Source organism: Spermophilus citellus, assembly GCF_964194105.1.
Source record: "Spermophilus citellus genome assembly, chromosome: 2".
NCBI lineage: Eukaryota > Metazoa > Chordata > Mammalia > Rodentia > Sciuridae > Spermophilus > Spermophilus citellus.
The window spans coordinates 250,328,033-250,346,968 of record NC_138183.1 but is presented as its reverse complement, the minus strand read 5'-3'; the positions used below and the strand labels follow the sequence as shown (position 1 = coordinate 250,346,968).

Sequence of the window (18,936 nt, the reverse complement as noted above, 5' to 3'; positions counted from 1 at the left end):
TCTTTCCTACTCGGTGTATGTCCTTTGGGAGTCTGAACACTGATCCCATTTGATTCTATGGCAACTCCAGGAGGAAAGGATAAGACAAGAAATTTTGGCCCAGGCCACCCTATGGGCCAAGATTGGAATCTCCTTTGAAGCTCTTCTGAATTCCAGTGAAGGTCAAGGCCGGGGATACAGACACCCGTCCAACATATGGACCAGAAATGGATCTGAAGTCAGGAGGATGCTGGCCATACCCAGGATTCTACCCTATGTAAGAAGAACCAGATCCTGTGACTGCAGGGTGGTATTGCTAGGGATGCAGAGGAGCAGCGGAGTCTGCTTCAACATTTACTCCACTATTCATTGTGCCATCTGCAGGGCACACTGGGAGGGGCTCCTGGGGACACAAAGGTAGCACAAAGGTCCAAGTCCGCAGTGGAGACATCACCGGTAGTAATCCCATCAGGTGGGCGGGAGTGTTTACTCTCTCCAAATGAGTGCAGCAGAGTTCTGGACAATTCTCTGGGTTAAGCGGGGCTATTCCAGGAACAACCCCGTGACAGGAATGTCACACGAACTCTGCAATAAACACTGCATTCTCAGGTAGGACCATAGTAAACAGAGACACAGAAGGGGCAGATTTGGGAATGGCAAAGGAAAATAGGTCTTTTATTGCTACAGAGACCAATCTCTCTTTTGGTCCTTGGGAAGTGGAGTCCCTGTATATTTGTAAAGCCAATTACTGGGTGGCTGTGTGCCAGGGCCATGCTGACCTCTGGTGGACCTTGCCTGGAGTCGGTACCACAGCCCCTGGTGCCCCCAAGAGAAGCCCCAGGGCGGGTCTGGACAGGGGTGAGCTGTTGCCAGCCAGCGCCAGGCTCTGGGCAGCCTAGATGGTTTCTTTGAGAGGAGAAGTTCCCAGCTGCTGAAGGGCGATTTCCTCGCTTTTCTCTTCTGCCTCCTTCTTGGAAGGGGCTTCTTTCATTCTGTTCAAAGATAAATGGAAACTCCTGTCATCTCATTTGAATCCTTTGCCTGTCTCGCCCATTTCTTTGTCTACTTTTAGCAAGTTCTGTGTTGAGAACTTTTTCAGTGGCCCAACCATTTCATCCCAGTTTTTATTCTTAACTTTGAACTCTCCTATTTCAATTGTTTGGCTCAGGAGTTTAAATTCATTATCGTTTAATATTTGGTTTTTATTTCATTCATCACGATGATTTATTCACGTAGCAGGTCCCTTCCTCTCTTCCTACTACCCCATATTTTAGTCCTGCCATGTGAACCTTCTAGTGCTTTTTCTCTGTCCTTGGGCTGATTCAGCTCGTGTTCATTTGCTCTTCCCCGTGAGTGCCAAAGAAAATCTGCTCCACAGAGGTAATTTGGAGGTCATTTTTAATTTTTTTTTTTTTTTTTTTTTTTTTTTTTTTTTGCTAGGGATGTGGCTCAGTGGTAGCTTTTGACTAGCACCATGAGGCCCTGGGTTCCATCCCCAGCACCACAAAAAACAAAACCAAACAACAACAAAAACCCTAACTTTTAAAACATAAACCATCACCCTTACGTTGAGGCACTTACTACAACAATGTTAACATATTTCTTTTCCCTTCCAAGTCTATTTCATGAGATAATTAAGAAAATATAAATAACTTAAACATGCTGCTTATCTGTATTTGTAACTATCCCCATGGTGGTACATTTTTTTTGCAGTACTGGGGATGGCACATGGGGGCGCTCTACCACAAGCTGCATCTCCAGCCCTTTTTATTTTTTATTTTGAGACAGGATCTAACTAAGTTGCCTGGGCTGGCCTCCTTCTCCCAATCCTCCTACTTCAGTCTCCCAAGTCATTCGGATTACAGGTGTAAGTCACCTTGTCAGTTGCTCATGCCATTTAAAACTTTTTTTTTCCCCAGTAATGGGGATGGAACCAAGGGTCTCGCACATGCTAGACATGTGCTCTACCACTGAACCACATCCCCAGTCTACCACTTCAGACTCTTTATAACATAACTCTCTGTATGATGTACTAGAACTTTAAGTTATTGGGTGTTTTGGAAATTTATATTTTTTTTATATGCAGTGCTGAGACTCAAACCCAGTGCCTTACACATGCTAGGCAAGCATTCCACCACTGAGCCACAACTCCAGCTCTGGATATGTTTTATATATAAACTGTGACCACATTTCAGCTTATTTCCTTAGGACAAATTCCTTGAAATGTCACTGCTACTTAGAAGAATACAAAAATGTTTACAGCTCATGATCAGTTGTGCCAAAGAAGTTTCCAGAAAGATCCCTTGCCCACACAGGCTCTTGCATTAACTATTACCATTGGGCTTTAAAATCTTTCCTTACTGAATATTTAAAAACTATTACAGGGGCTGGGGATGTGGCTCAAGCGGTAGTGTGCTCGCCTGGCATGCGTGCGGCCCGGGTTCGATCCTCAGCACCACATACCAACAAAGATGTTGTGTTCGCCGAGAACTAAAAAAATAAATAAATAAATAAATTCTCTCTTTCTCTCTCTCTCTCTCCCCCTCTCCTCTCTCTTAAAAAAAAAAAAAAAAAAAAAAAAAAAAAAAAAACTATTACACCCCCTTCTTCTCTTTTCCTTCCAGTGCTGAAGCTGGAACCCCTGGGCTCACATTTGCCAGGCAAGTGCTGACCCACTGAGCTGCACCCCAGTAGCTGCCCCAGTAGCTTTAAAATTTGCATTTCTTTGATTCTGACTGAGATGCATATTTTCATTCAGTTTACTTCCTATTTGCATTTCCTCCTTTGTGAATGTGCAAGTTTTACATGAAAGAACTTCTAAAACATGGTCAGTCAGCTGTTCTTGGGTGTGCTTGCTCCAACATGACCCTAATGAATCACCTGAAAAAAGCTGAGCAACACTGTTCTGCAGCAATGGCCAGAAATGCCTAGAGCCGAGACCGAGACCCTGTTTGGACTGAGAATGATAATGTCAACCAGACAGAAAGCTCTTTTAAAAATATAGCTCAGGGCTGGGGATGCAGCAGTGGTAGAGCCCTTGCCTCACCTGTGTGATGCCTCCAGTTGGACTCCCAGCATAACAAAAAAGAAAAACAAAAAACTGTCACTCAGTCATACAGATTCCTTCCTCCAAGCCCTGCCCCACAGCAGTTTCTCCACCAGCTTAAAAGCCTAAATTCTCAACATGTCCTCTAAGGCTGGCTCTGCCACCACCTCCTGCCCCACCTTGCAAGCCAGGCACTCTGGGACTCAGGGGGATTTCATAGGCTGTTCCTTCCTCCAAGGACATACTTCCCTTCTCAGCCTGGCTGACCCCTCCTCCTTCTCCACCGCGTGGTCTCTTAATCCCATATGTATTTGTGTGTGTTTATTTGTGTGTGTTTTCCCTCTCTGTCTCCCTTGCTCTGTGAGCTCCAAGAGGGTAGAGATGGCATCTGTTTTCTCCCTCTTCAGTCCATACTTAGCTTTGTGTCTGACACATGGCAGGAACTCATTGGCTAATAATCAAATAAGATTTCAAAAAGCCTGAATCAAATCCCAGGTACAATCCTCAGCCTGCAGAGCTCTTCAGAGACGTCCTGGCTTTGGTCACTAATCTTCCTGGGGGGCAGCTCCATCTGGACATGCTTCTGCCAGTATCTACCCAGGGGCAGGGCTTGGCTTCCTTGAGACGTCAGCCCATTTTTGTGTTCTGATTGCTCAATAAGCCCTGTGCCTATTTCCACTTTAACAGACTTCTGATTTAAATTTTTTTCTGCAGAAGCTCACATGCAAACAGGTGCTGGGTGTGGCTAATTTACTGTGGGCACTGTGGTGCCTGGTCTAATCCCAAGGAAAAGCTGTGAGGACAAGGGGACTCTAGAAGTGCATGATTTAGGGGAATGGCAGAAGAAAGGGGATTGTCCCTCAGTTCTTTACGAGAATGACAACCTGTATCATCAAAAATATATTCAAATACTGGGTTGGGGTTGTGGCTCAGTGGTAGAGCACTCGCCTAGTGTATGGAGGCACTGGGTTTGATCCTCAGCACCACATTAAAAAAAATAATAATAATCAAAATAAAGATAATGTGTTCATCTACAGCTAAATTTTTTAAAAAGTAAACAAATACTGATTATATTGAATAATAATAATAATAATAATTATTATTATTATTATTATTTTGTGTGTATTTGTATGTGCAAAGCATTTCTTCTTCCCATCTTTTCCTGAACAAAACCAAAACTATGACAAGGGGTAAAACAAGGTGGTATCCATATGCAGGGGTGGCCTGGCCTCAGGTGTCAGAGCTAGAAAGGACAGTGTCCTGGTATGGAGAATCAGAGATTAAGCAGTTCATGGGTTGACCAGGTGAGGGGTGTGACCAGGAACAGGCATCAGACCTGGGGCAAGATGAGGAGGACGTCTACACATATAGGTGGCCTGGCCTGGGGTGTCAGAAGCCGAGTGGGAGAGAAGGATGTTCCCACAGGGGACAGCTCCATATGGAGAGGAGTCAGAGCCTGTGGCTGGGCAGAGGGCATCTGTGGAGGAGGGTTAAGGCATCACTATTAGGTGCTCCTACCTGAAATGAATACAGGGTAACCTGTAAGATCAGCAAACCCCAACCAAAAGGAACCCCAGAAAAGAACTGATCTGTGATCTTCAAAGCTGTGGTGCATCTGAGCTCATCTTTAAAGATGGAGCCATGACCTTGACTATCTGTCAAGACAGGGGTGAGATAACAGTACTGGCTAGTAATTTATAATGTGCAGTCAGGGCCTGATTCTCCCCTGGAGGCTGCCTTTACCAGCTGTCTACATCTTTTATTAGAATCACACCTATGGTTTCTACCTGGCTTGCCTGGTTATGTAGACTGGCTTTGGTTATGACCAGTGAGATATTAAAAAAAACAATCAGCAAACCTGTGCCTTGGCTTCTCTGAGATGGAGAATTTGTCTTGATGGCTTGAGATACAGAAACAAGCCATTCAGGGGCTAAGGTGAGGACCCTGGGAGGTGCACCTGTGCCCCCCCCATGCTGGCCTGTGCTCTCCTGCTGTATTGTGAGGCACTATATTGGGTGTACTTTTGGTTGCACTGGTTCTTTTTTTTTTTTTTTTTAAAGAGAGAGTGAGAGAGGGAGAGAGAGAGAGAGAGAATTTTAACATTTATTTTTTAGTTATCGGCAGACACAACATCTTTGTTTTGTATGTGGTGCTGGGGATCGAACCCGGGCCGCACGCATGCCAGTCGAGCGCGCTACCGCTTGAGCCACATCCCCAGCCCCTGCACTGGTTCTTTCAATGATTAAAAAAGCCTGTAGAGGGCTGGGGTTGTGGCTCAAGCGGTAGCGCGCTCACCTGGCATGCGTGCGGCCCGGGTTCGATCCTCAGCACCACATACCAACAAAGATGTTGTGTCCGCCGAGAACTAAAAAATAAATATTAAAAATTCTCTCTCTCTCTCTCTCTCTCTCTCTCTTTCCTCTCTCACTCTCTTTAAAAAAAAAAAAAAAAAACAAAACCCTGTAGAACTGCGGAAGTCATGAAAATCAAAGAACACCGAGAACCTACTAGAGCCTGAGGAAAATGAGACAACTAAAAGCTCCGTGACTGGGATCTGAATCCTTTTGCTGGATCCAGGCATCAGACATTGTTGCGGAAACAGGCTGGAAGCCTAAAGATGAAACAGTGGTCACATGGCAGTACTGATTTTCTGATTTTGATGGTGGTTTGTGGTTATATAAGAGAATATCCTTGTTTGGAGGAATACACATCGAAGTACTTGGAAGGAACGCCAGCAACTTTTTCGCAAGTGCTTCAGGAAAAAGTGATGTGTCTTGCACCCCTGTCCCTGCTTTTCAAAATTAAGGGTCTTCGTTGAGCACGCTGTGACTAAGAAATGCCTCACTCAGGAACAGCCAGATCGGATCCCCTCTTGCACTTATTGTCCAGGATATTGCTGTCACCTAGCTCAGTAACCTCTCTAAGGAGGCCCAGGAGAGACATTTCCTCCAGCCTAACACTGAGGGAAGCTTTACTTACCCTGGGGAGCCGGTATTCTCTTCCCCCCAACAGGGTCTCCCTTTCTGTTGTTCAGAAACTCGGGGCCCAGTTCACAACCCTGCAACCATCTGACTTTGCTTCAAATTGCACTTGCCTCTCTCTCCTCTCCCCATTTCTCTACCAGGCTTCATTTCCAACCGAGTCTCCGGGTCTTTGGTCTATTTCTCTTTTTTGCGGTGCTATGTAGGGAACTCGGGGCGGCGGCAGGCGCAGCTCTTTGCTGAGCTACCCTCAGCCCCCTTCTTTCTCTTTTATGGTCCTCGTTGGGCCCGCTCCTGTCGAAAGCTAAGCCACGGAAGACCAAGGCAAGGAGGATTGCGTCTGCTCCCCTGCTGTTTCCGGGTGACCACAGCCTGCTTGGCCTCGCACCCGCAGTGCCCTGCCGCTTGCTCACCTCCTCTCCATCGCAGCGATGGTCTCCACCAGGGGCACGTTGCGGGTCTCAGTCAGGAAGCAGAGGACAACCAGGCCTGCTAGGATCGAGGTGGTGCCAAAACCCAAGGGCGGCAGGACCGGGCTGATCTCCCCAAGCGTGGTGACCAGGGGTGCAGCCAAGCCCCCAAGGCGGGCATTGACCGAGGTGAAGCCCATCCCCATCTGCCTGTGGGAGGGAGGACTCAGCACACAGCCTGCACTCTCTGGGCTGGGCCCTGGGTGTCTGGGCAGAGAGCTCTGCACCGGGCCTCTCCTCCGAACACCCACCTGATCTCGGTGGGGTACAGCTCTCCCGTGAACAGGTACACGCAGATGAAGGAGCTGGCCAGGCAGCCCTTGCCCAGAGCTGCTTGGGCGGTGCGCAGGGTCTGCATGTCTAAGGGGGACAAAGGGAGGCTGAGTGTGGGAACAGGGGGTGGCAGGGGAATGTGGTGGGAGGCTGGGGGGATGCCAAGAGTAGGGGAAAGAGGCAGAGGGTGAAGTTCAGGGGCCTAAGCAGGGATGAGGGAGGTGCATCAAGGCAGGGAGACTGTATTTCTATTACCTCAGTGCCCAACTGGCACCTGGAAGTCCCCAAACTGCCCTTCTCTGACTTCTGTGCCCTACCCCCACGCCATGTGTCTTTCTCTCTCTATTTTGTACTGGGGATTGAACCCAGGGGTGCTTAAACACTGAGCCACATCCCCAGACCCTTTTTATATTTTTATTTAGAGATAGGATCTGGCTGAGCTGCTTAGGGCCTTGCTAATTTGCTGAGGTTGGCTTTGAACTCACAATCCTCCTGCTTCAGCCTCTGGAGCTACAGGGATTACAGGCATGTGCTACTGCACCCTGCTCTCCTTCCTCTCTTGTTTGTATCTGTCACCAAGATCTACTGGAGATAAGCTTTGGAGTCAGGCCTGAGTTGAGTCCACAGCTCTGACCCAATGGAGTGACTTGGTCACTGTTATCATCTCCTAGCCTCCCTGTCCTCAACTGTTGTTTATACATTGCAAAACCCCAATTTGAATGTCCTGTATGAGGGTAATGGTCAAAGAAATTAAGGTACTGCCTTTGGATTGGTGGCAGCCCAGGCTGCACACTGGAATTTCGTGGGGACATTCCATAAAACACCCACGCCTGGGGCCCTGCCCCACATCCATTATATCAAAGCCTCAAGTTTGGATATTTTTTAATATCTAATTCTAATATGCATCCAGAGTTGAAAAACACCAATCTCAATAAAATATAAACTAATAAAAAAAATCAAGCCCATGAAATGTTGTACTAACATGGAAAAGGATGTTTTTAATATATAATGGAAAAGGATATTATATATGTATATATATATATATATATATATATATATATATATATATCCTTTATCAATGTACATGTATACATATAGATAATCCTATTTGCATTATTGCATTACATATATATGTATATATAAACGATGTCTCAATTATGTAGAATACAAAATCTATAAATAGGAAAAATGATTGGATGAAAATGTCCCAAAATACTAACAATAACACCTGTCCATTTTATAGGTGAGGAACCAGAGCCCAGAGAAGTTAGACAACCTGCCCCAGGCTATGGTGGCAAAGCTGTGGTCACACCTGGGCACATAGTTTGGCACATGTTCTAGATCCCAGATAGTCAATCCTGGCTTCTTGCTGAAGTCACTGAACAGCTTTTTAAGTACTGAGGGTTTGAGAGTCCCTCTTCATGGTGTGGAGCACCTGGACTTTGGGATTTTTCTCTGGGTGAGGGTAATTTTGGCCAGCTGTGTGAACCATTGTTCCAGACCAGGCTGGCTGAGGTTCAAGTCCTAACTTTTCAACCCATGGACAGGCTGCCTGCTCCGAGTGGACACACACATCAGTGGCATAAGGAAGTCACCATGTTGGCTCTCCAGTGGCTTTATATGCATTTGTCTGGTCTTGCTGTCCAGATTGTCCTTGATTCAAGGGCAGACTCATGACCTTGGTGGATCTTCTTCCTGAACTGACACTAGGCACTAAGTGCTTAACAAACTCCATTAATCCTTAGGCACATTTCCCCCAGATCCAAAAACTACCTCTCAGCCTTGTTCTCTCATGGTACGTGTTGCCCACAAGACCCCAGGGGCTCCCAGTTCTCCAGGAACCTGTGTGGCAGTATCCCAGAGGGCAGCACAGGCACAAGCTATGGCTTACCTTCAGGCACAAACATGTTGGCAATGACCATGAGCCCAGCCAGGATGAGGAAGGAGGCCACTGTGGCCCGGCGGCCCACATAAATCATGGTGGTGGTGGCCACCAGCATGGCTGGGATGTCGATGATACCAAACAGAGCCTGTACCAGGTAGATGCTGAGCCCGAACTTCTGCAAGTCCATTGCCAGGCCGTAGTAAGCCACAGAGTTGGAGAACCTGGCAAAGGTGGCAGAATGATCCTGTTCCACCATTTCACTGTCCTGGGCCCAGGACAGGGGACACAGGATGGTTAACATAGGACTCCTCTCCTGGGAGAGTTAGAAACCCTTCCTGGTCTCATAAGTCTTTGACTTTGGCCTTGGAGTCCAGACTTCGCCCATCATCTCTTCCTAACACTCACTCCCCTGAGTCCCATCCATGGACCCTGGAGTGCATTTGGTTTCCTGTCAGCACCACTTAGCACTGAAGTTAAAGCAGTGCTAAAAAAATAAAGACAGAAGGAGATGGAGGTAAGTGAAGGACATAGGAGCCTATGACAACAAGCTCCCAGTGGCCAAAGCCAGAACAGAGAAGGAAAGTAAATAATATAGTATTTATTAAACAAAATAAATAATGTTACTAAATTAGAATCCAAGGTGTAAATGACACATATATGAATCTATTTAAGTAAATGATTGAACAAATCTGGACGGGGGATATGGCTCACTGGTAGCATGCTTGCCTAACACGCACTGGGTCCTGGTTTGATCCCAGTGCTGCACAATCAAACAAACAAACAAATAAATTAAAGTTAAAATAGGGCTGGGGCTGGGGCTCTATCAACAACTTAAAAAAATTTTTAAAAAGAATGATTAAAAAAAAGTTAAAATAATTTTTAGAAACCCCTGTTTTACAGAAAAGATGCAAACATTTGGGTGAAGGTAATTTCAGCCAGACTCTACCCTTCAGGAGGTAGAACTTAATGCCCTTCCTTTGAGTATGGAAGGGACTATATTTCAAATAATAGATGTGGATTTTTTGTTTTGTTTTGTGATGGTCCTGGGGATTAAAGACAGGGGCATACTTACCGTTGAGCTACTCCCCAGCCCACCTTTATATTCTTATCCATTTCTCTTCTTCATGGCAGCGTATCTATTGGAATTTCTTTTTGCCCACCTGGCAAACTTGATTAACCACCACTAGAATGCCAACTGCTGTGTGAAGCCCTCTGCAGCCATGAGCAGAATTGCTGTTTGGATACTTGTCATATTGCGTGGACATCATGGTTTCTCTAGCTGTTCCCTCCTGGACTTGGAAGTGTTTTTTCAGAATGGACTCTCCCCAGAATCCCCTAGAATCCTCCCAGAATCTCCCTAGAGAGCCCAAAGGGATAGTGCAAGGTCCATTCTGGAAAAGCTGCCTGTGAGATTCCAGTGGCACTCACCCCTACCCTCCGAGGAGACCTGCCTCCTTCACCAACACAATGTCTCATCTATCACTCTATCTTAGCACCCAGCATAGAGCTCCATCAGAAAGGGGGGGGGTGGGATGAGACTGGCTTTGCAAAGCTCACCTGCTCGTTGCGTTGGGAATATTTCAGGACAGAGTTTGTCAGTGGGAGAAAAAGACACGTTCCTGCCTCAGGTCAAAGTCTTGGAATGAGCCCCTCACCTACCAGACCACCATGAGACAGCATGTGACCTTGCGGATGGCCGGGGTTCGGAAGAGATCCAGGATAGAGTTGGAGGTGCGGACGCTTGCAAACTCGCTCTGGATGTAGGAGCTCACCACCTGGGTGAGGAATGTGTGATCAGTGGCAGCAAAGGATCCAGGGCCTCCTGTCCCTGCTGGGAACACCTCCATTTTGTGTGTGGGGGTGGTTATCAGAGATTGAACCCAGGGGCACTTAGCCACTGAGCCACATCCCAAATTCATTTTATTTTTTATTTTGAGAGAAGGTCTTGCTTAGTTGCTTAGGCCCTCGCTAAGTGGGTGAGGCTGGCTTTGAACTTGTGATCCTCCTGCCTCAGCCTCCTGAGCTGCTGGGATTACAGGTGTGCGCCCACCACACACCTGTTGGGACCCCTGGCAAGATAGTGGCTCCAGGGCTTTGAGATGAGGCACAGGTTTCAACATGTGCCCCACCCTCCTGGCTCTGGGGTCTAGGAGTCTGTCCATACCTTTCCTGGTGTAGACTTGGAGATAGTGTTGTTAGGTAGAAGCTAGCAATGAGCAGTCAAGTGTAGGCAAGGTCGTAAGTGGTCTTTAAATTACTGTAGGGGTCCTTCTTTAAGCTACTTCCAAAGTAGACAAGAGAGCAAAGGTGGTAGTTAATTTGTAGAAAAGAACCGGAAGCAAAAGGAGCTCATTGGGAAATATGTCAAGAGAAAAGGATTCATGGGACTGACTCTTGACAGGGTCCTCTGATATTGACATGAAGCTAGGAATTATGGCTAAAGGTGTCTCCCTGTGTCTGGGGAGGAAGAGTGCTTTAGTAATGCAGGCCCAATAAGGTCACTTCTGACAGCTATTGACGCAGTGTCCCCATTAACATGGGATTGACTTGCGGATGAAGTCGCCCCAAAAGGATGGCCACCGTGACAGTTCCAAAGAGGACCGACTAAGGTCAAATTTTATTACTGTTTAATGTAATAAAACAGTAATAAAATTGGGGACACCTTTGTCTCCTTTGCCATTCTCTGTTTGGAGACGGCCCATCTCTCCCTCGAGGGGGCTTTTTGCAGAAGCCTCACTTTTCCTTTACTTTATTTTCGCCTCACTTCACCTATCATGAAGTTCTCTGGCATGGCTTGTGCTGTCTGAGGCCGGCAAAACACAAGAGCTGAGGTTTGGGGTTTCAGCTCCCCACTTTCCTGGGACAGTATCAGGAGGTGGTTGAAAGCAGAGGTTCTGAGTCACTTCCCGCTGTGTGTCTTAGGCAGATTACCTGACCCGCAAGCTTCAGTTCCTCATTGGCACCAATGAGGCATTAAGTGAGATGACGTATGAGAAGCTGTTAGCATAGTTCCTCACACAGGGCTTAATAAACAGCCAGTACTGTTAATGAATGATAACTATCTTATAAAGAATGGAATGTGTGATAAATGGTGCTCTTGTTATCGATTCTCCAACAATTTTATTTTGTGATTGCTATCTTAAGTTGTTTGCTTTTATTAAATTTTGACTGGAGGTCAACGTGAAGGTTATTTCCTTACTGCACAGGTGGATAGACCAATGAGAGAAGCAGCTAAATCATTCGCCCCAGATCACACAGCCGTTCAGTGCTTAAAGGACATCTTTCCCACACGAGAACTCTCCGCCTGCATGGCAGCCGAGTCCTGGGAAGGTGGCAGAGGCGGCCACGAATTGGAAGGTCATTCCCAGGCCTGCTCCCGCCTCCCCACTCACCTCTTTGGTCAGTCTTTCCCCTTCGGCCCTTCTCCCATTCATCCTGGCCACCTTCTGCAGGTTCCGCAGGGCTTGTTGGGACTTGCCGTGAAGGAGGAGCCATCTGGATGACTCTGGCAGCCACCTGGGAGGGAGAGAAGGATGCAGAAGGACCAGAGCTGGGTGGAGCTCATTCCATTTCCCAAACCCAATTACACCCACATCCACCTTCTCTCAGATCCTAAAAGGGTGCAATGTCCCTCGTCTCAGATCCAAGAAGACTGGAAGACATGTCACCTTCCCTTTTTTGTAATAAAGAGAATCACTGAAGGGTCCTTAGAGACTACAGTGGACTCAGTATTCAATCTTTCTCTGTCTTTTTTTGGGGGGAGGGGAGCATCAGAGATTGAACCCAGGGGCGCTTAGCCACTGAGCCACATCCCAAATTCATTTTATTTTTTATTTTGAGAGAAGGTCTTGCTAAATTGCTTAGGTCCTCGCTAAGTTAGTGAGGCTGGCTTTGAACTTGTGATCCTCCTGCCTCAGCCTCCTGAGCTGCGCCCACCACACCTGACTCTGAATCTGTTTCTGATCCCTCGTTGTGTGGCCTTTACTAAATCATGATCCCTCTCTGGGCTGTGCTTTAGCCTCCCTCTTATAAAATGTCATGGGGCTGTTGCGAGGCACAGAGGAGTTGAAAGACAAAAATGATTGACATGTTCCAGAGCTAAAGAAGGGGTTTTACTGGACCTTCTGAAAGCCACCTGAGAATACTCAAGAGTGTGTGGTCCCCCTGAGCACTTTCTGTCCCTTGTGTCCCCACCAGGTCCAGCAAACCCCAGCCTCTCCCATCCCGACCTCTTGCGGGGCCAGGTGAGTGTCCTGTCCCCCGGGCGCACTCTCCCCTCCTCCTCACTCCTGCCGGACATACCAAGAATAGAGGAGGAAGATCAGGAAGGGAGCTGAGACCGCAAACTGTAGCCACCGCCAGGGGCGGATCAGGTAGGCCACGCCAGCCAGGATGAGCTGACCCACAGTGAAGGAGAAGCCCAGCAAGATGCCCGCCACAGTCCGGCCCCGGGTGGGCATCCACTCCACAACTGCAGAGGAAACAGCAGTGCGCTCAGGGAGCCTGCCTTCCCACAGAGCTGCTTAACTCCCCCCGCCTCTTGATGGCGATAAACTCATGCCAAGACCCATTGAGACTCAGGCCAAAGTGTCCCGAGTGGGGGGATCAAATTACTAAATGTAAACAATAAAACCACAAGAACGCTAGAACTCATGGTTAGATTTTATATATATATAAAAATTCTGAGAAACTCACAATCAGAAGGAATCAAATGAAGGCTAAGGTTAAAAAAATCTGAATTCATAAAAAAAGAAATGTCTAAATAGAAATAAACAACATAAAACACAATAAGCAAAGTCATAGCATTGGCAAAAAAAAAAGTTAAAAATATTTGCAACTCAACAGATAAGAGGCTATTTCTCTAATATTGGAAGTGTTCGTACAAATCAATAGGAAAATTACCAGCAAGTCTGAAGGGAAATGGGCAAGGGATGTGAATGGCTGGCACAGAGGAAATAGAGTGGTTCATGGTGCTATCAAAACATGGTCGACCCAGCTGGGGGCATAGCTCAGTGGTAGAGCGTGTGCCTACCTACCCAGGAAGCCCTGGGTTCAAAATAGATGCTTAACTTCATGTGAAGACAAATTGCAAATTTCTATAGGCAGAAAAAATTGGATAAAACCTAAACCTGAGCCTGCCACTTGTCTGTGGGACTGTTAAATAAATCGCGATACATCCTTCCAAGGCATCCACGACAAATTAATGAGGATACTTCTTTCCAGGGAGCAATGAGCCCGTTAGTGCGATCCACCCGCAAAGCAAATCATGTTTCTGCCTTCAGAGTTCAGCCACCGTCTGCTCTTCTCGTCTGCTCTGCTGCCACCCTCTGGCCCGGTTCAACCTTGGCTCTTGCTGGGATGAGGGCAATGGCCTCTTCTCTGGACTCCCTGCTTCGGTTCTGGTGCCAAATGGCATCTGCCAGAGGGATCCTGTCAAACCTCAAACACTAAATCAGGTCAGGGCTCCACTCAGCACAGAATCCTCCAGGGTCTCCTGCCTCATTTGGAATTAAAGCCAAAGTCCTTCAAGTGGCCATGGGGTCCCCCGGGAGGCATCAACAAACGAGCCAGTGGTGGCATTGCTAAGTGAAAGACTCAAGATGCAGAACAGGGGCTGGGGTGGAGCTGAGTTCCACCCTCGGCACTGGAAAAAGTAAAAAGGGCAGAATGGTGTGCATAATAACAAAGAGGGGAGATAGAAAGAGACGTGAGAGGGGCTGGGGATGTGGCTCAAGCGGTAGCGCGCTCGCCTGGCATGTGTGCAGCCCGGGTTCGATCCTCAGCACCACATACCAACAAAGATGTTGTGTCCGCCGAAAACTAAGAAAAAATAAATATTAAAATCCTCTCTCTCCATTTCCATGCAATTTCCCTTTTAAAAAAAAAAAGAGACGTGAGAGTCCTCACACTTTTGTGGCACGATCCAGGGGCAAGGTGTGACCTGTTAAGGAGGCTCTGGAACACCCAACTGAGTCTCAAAAAAGACTTCCTCGCAGACTAAGCTGCCCAAGGACAGAGTTCCCAGCCTGCAGCAGTGTCTGATGTGTGCACGTGTGTCTGATACGTGTGTGTGTGTGTGTGTGTGCATGTGAATGTAGGTATTGTGGGGCTCTGCTTGGTGCCCCTCATTGTCCTGATACTGAGAGAGGCAGGTGTACCAGCCTGCTGTGTCTTCCAACCCCCAAACTGCTTCTCCATCCCTGAAATTAAAATCCTATCCTGTCATTGGATGGCTGAGGGTGGTGGCGGTTTCTGAGCAAGGTAAGGTATTTAAGTGAAGCACAAGCCCATGTCAGCCCGTGTTCAGGGTGGGCTTCTGACTATCCCATGAATGTCTCCACCAAGACCACCCAGGAAATCCCAGCCTGTGCTGAGGACTGATCCTGCCACTTGTCACTTGGGAGGTAACACTCCTCCCTGGCATCCAACAAGCCAGATCCCCACCATGGAGCTAAGAAACCACAAGTGTTTGTTTTTCCAGTACTGGGAAGTGAACCCAGGAAAGCTCCACCACTGAGCTACATCCCCAGCCCTTTTTATTTTTTTATTTTGGGGTGGGATTCCCAGGCTGGCCTCAAACTTGCCATCCTTATGCCTCAGCTGAGAGAAGCCACCAGCAGCCCGGGTAAATCCCACCCTTATAAGGGCTGCACGATTTCAGGGCTGTCTGCAGCTCTGGAGAGCATCCTGTCCCACTGCCCTCCGTGTCCCCGTCACCCCAGTCACCACACTAAACCTGGTATGCAATGGGCACTTAGTAAGAGGTTATTGTCAATTAACTCACAAATGAAATAAACTGACCCTCTCGGTTCTCAGAGGAGGAAATGAGACCCCAGACCAAGGACAAAGCTACCAGGGCCCCCCTGGCTGTGGGCAGGTCCAAGGTCTGCAAGCCCCGTCTCCTAGGCCTAGAACCTGGTGGTGTTCTGAGCTGAGGCCCCTGGAGGAGAACTCCAGCCAAAGGAAATAAGAAAGCTGGGGCTGCCATTTCCCCTTCTCCTCTAGCCCCAGCCGTCTAGTCTGCTCCGCGGCTGAACTCACCCAGCGAGAGCGAATTGAGGATGATGCCAGAGAAGGTCATGCCCATCAGGAACCGGAAGACGCAGTAGGCGCTGAAGGAGTCGGTGTACGCCGTGGCGGCCCCTGACACTGCCAGTTGCAGGTATGACCAGACCAGGGGGACCTTGCGGCCCAGCCTGAGCCCAAGGGAATGGACAAAGCGTTAGGCTTCAGGAGCAGCAGCGGCATCCCCGACAGTCAGTGCCCAGGCCTTCCACTCTGGTAAGGGGAAATCAGCCACAGGGAAGCTGGGGTGCCTGTGAAACCCACCCCTCAAAACGGAAGGGCAACAGCTGGGACCCAGGCACGGGTCGCCGGAGGGACACCATTGGAAGAAAATTGGAGATGAAGAGACTTATTCCAGGCTCGGGAAAGGCAGAGGTTCTGCAGAGACCCAGAGGTAGGTGTGTGGGTAGGGAGGGGGTCCCTGGGTGTTGCTCTGGCTGGAAGGAGGCCTCTGACCAGCACTCACAGGGAGATGAGCCCTGGCCAGATCCAGGCTGTGGGGGCAGGACCCAGCATGGAGTCTTCAGGGGAGCTGATTGCTATAGGAGGCAAGAGGAGTCCAAGGCGGGTGGAAGGGTTATGTCACCCCATTGCATAGGAGGTACCAGGGCCAGAGTGCTCAGCCCTACTTGTCCAGGAGGGCAGCAGACCAAGAAGGTGTGGACAGTGTTTCTCCCCCACACACCCATGACACGTACACTCCTTCCTTCCTTCCTTCCTTCCTTCCTTCCTTCCTTCCTTCCTTCCTTCCTTCCTTCCTTCCTTCCTTATTCTACAACTGCTCATTGAGCATCTCTAAGGCACAGGCCTGTGCTGAGGGCTGGAGACAAGGAGGCCCTCCGGATAGGATACAAGTTCACATGTAGACAGACCAGGTGTGATGAGGGGTTGAGGGGATGAGCTCTGGAGTCTGGGAGGGCCTCCCCACCAACCTGAACAGAGGGAAGAGGGGCAGGGGAGGGAAGAGGAGGTGAGGGAGCTGGACTTCTTCAAAGCCAGGGCCCCGCTCTGTCTCACAGTCTTTCCGTGAGGGTGAGTTCTGGTTCATTTGTACACAGGATGCTGTGTGGACGTTAGAGAGGACAGCACCGCTTTTCCAAAGGAATATGGAGAAGCCTCCAAAGTGAAGACAAAGTGGGGGGCTAGAGCCTGTGGGGAGTGTCCCAGCATTTGTGCGGGGTTGGGGGAGCAGGCTGGGGGTGCAGCTCTCCCAGCATGTGCAGGGGCCTGAGTTCCATCCTTACACAGCATGAAAAGGAAGGGGCAAGCACATATACTGATTTGACCGACTGCATAAAACCTCAAAATGTCTCGAGGAAGGATGGCCAGAAAAGGGAATTTTGAAAGTTCTCACCACAAACAAGTGGTAAACGTTTAAGGTGATAGATACACCGACTACCCTGATTTGATCATTACACATTATAGACTTGCCCTGAACAGCACCTTGTAACCCATAGCTATGTACATGTGTACATCAAAAAACATAAAACTTTTTAAAAATGTCTTTTTTTTATTGTCAATGGACCTTTATTTTGTTTATGTGGTGCTGAAAATGGAACCCAGTGCCTCACGAGTTCTAGGTAAGTGCTCCTCCACTGAGCCACAACCCCAGCTCCCAAATTATAAAACTTAATGAAAAATTTAGAAATGAAAATAGAGGCTGGGGTTGTAGCTCAGTGGTAGAGTGCTTGTCTAGCATGTGTGAGGCGGCCCTGGGTTTAAACACCAGCACAACACATACACACACACACACACACACACACACACACACACACACAGAAAGAAAGATCTCTCTAATTGGAGATGTAGAAACTGGGCTGCTCCATGGAGGGAGCGATGGGGCGAGACGGGAAAGCTTTCTTTCTGCATGCTCTTTTGTATCTTTTGGGATTTTGAAGGATGTAAATGCACTTATGCATTATCCATTGAAAATATGAGTAAACTTTTACAAAAAAAAAAAAAAATGTTAGCATAGCAGGGCACCACGGCACACACCCAGCGATTCTGGAGGCTAAGGCAGGAGGATCAAGAGTTCAAAACCAGCCTCAGCAGGGAGGCCCTAAACAACTCAGCGAGACCATTTCTAAATTATTAATATATTTTAAAAGGGGCTGGGGATATGACTATGTGCCCCTGGGTTCAATCCTGATTCCGGGGGGGCGGGGGGGGGGGAGAAAAAGAAAAAAACACAGAGACCGTCACTGGTGGTAGGGACACTCACACCAGAAGCTCACCTGTCCGCCAGGCTGCCAAACACGGCGGCCCCCAGCAGCACCCCAGCCATGTAGATGGACTGAGCCAGGTCACGGAGGGTGCGGGCCTCACACACCAGATCCCACTGCGAGGAGAGTGGGAGACTGAGCCCTGGCCTTAGGTAGCAGCCCCCCACCCCACATGGCTCCCTCTGACCTCCATCACGATGGTGGACGGGAAAACGCTGCGGTCATAGACCCAGCCATCCTTGCAGTCCTCGGTGGCCACCCCATAGACCGAAGTGTTGGGGCTCAGAAGGGCCCACTGAGGCTCTGTGAAGCGCTGGCATGGCTCAGGGACCCCGTGCTGGTCAAGGGGTATGGTGGCCCTCAGCCAGGCCCCCGAGTCGTTGGTGGTGGCCCCTGTGTGGTTGGCGGGAAGCTGGCAGTGATGGGGGACCGCAGCAGCCGTGAAGTTCTGGAGGAAGTTGTGGCAGGCCAGCAGGCCACAGGGCAGCAGCAGCAGGGCCGTGTAGACGAGCTGGAAGCGGCCCACCCCGCCCAGGGTGTCCAGCAGGTCCGTGAAGGCCATGGCCGTGGGCCTGACCCGAGGCCCAGCCTGCCCCAGGCCTTATGTAAAGGGACAGGGGAGGGGCTTTGGGGGCGGAGGACCAGGCCAGGGGTGAGGACCAAGACGCCCTGTGTCCGCAGCTCAGGGGAGTCTGGTTACACCTCACTGGAAGTCTTGAGTGTCACCACATCTTCGGGCTCCCCGCCCCTGGGCCTTTCTTCCTGCCTCCCTCCATCTCTCACCTTCTGAGTTAGACAGGTGAGGAGTCCCAGAAAGCTGCCTCACAGCACAGCCAAACCAGGCCCAGCCGCCCTGCCCCTCCCTCCCTGCCCACCTGCACCCTCGCCTCTGGAGGCCGTCATGAGGCTTGAGCAGCCCCGACTCTGGCCTCAAAATGCGTGGGACCAAGGTCTTGTCACTGTGTTTCAAACCACGGTCGGAACTGTCAGAGTCACAAATAAGGGGGTGATAGTA

The 18,936-nt window shown here is 49.0% G+C and overlaps 1 protein-coding gene across 1 annotated transcript; it reads right to left on the bottom strand.

Moving 5' to 3' along the window:
- Positions 1 to 834: 834 nt before the first annotated feature.
- LOC308642690 (solute carrier family 22 member 20) lies at positions 835 to 18,483 on the bottom strand (the record flags this gene model as incomplete). Its single annotated transcript, XM_081281865.1, has 10 exons — positions 835 to 971; positions 6,420 to 6,626; positions 6,728 to 6,836; positions 8,641 to 8,855; positions 10,294 to 10,409; positions 12,027 to 12,150; positions 12,937 to 13,105; positions 15,676 to 15,830; positions 17,934 to 18,037; positions 18,109 to 18,483. 10 exons carry the CDS (start codon positions 18,481 to 18,483, stop codon positions 875 to 877), a joined length of 1,671 nt encoding a protein of 556 aa, XP_081137991.1. The 3' UTR covers positions 835 to 874.
- Between the last annotated feature and the right edge of the window lie 453 nt (positions 18,484 to 18,936).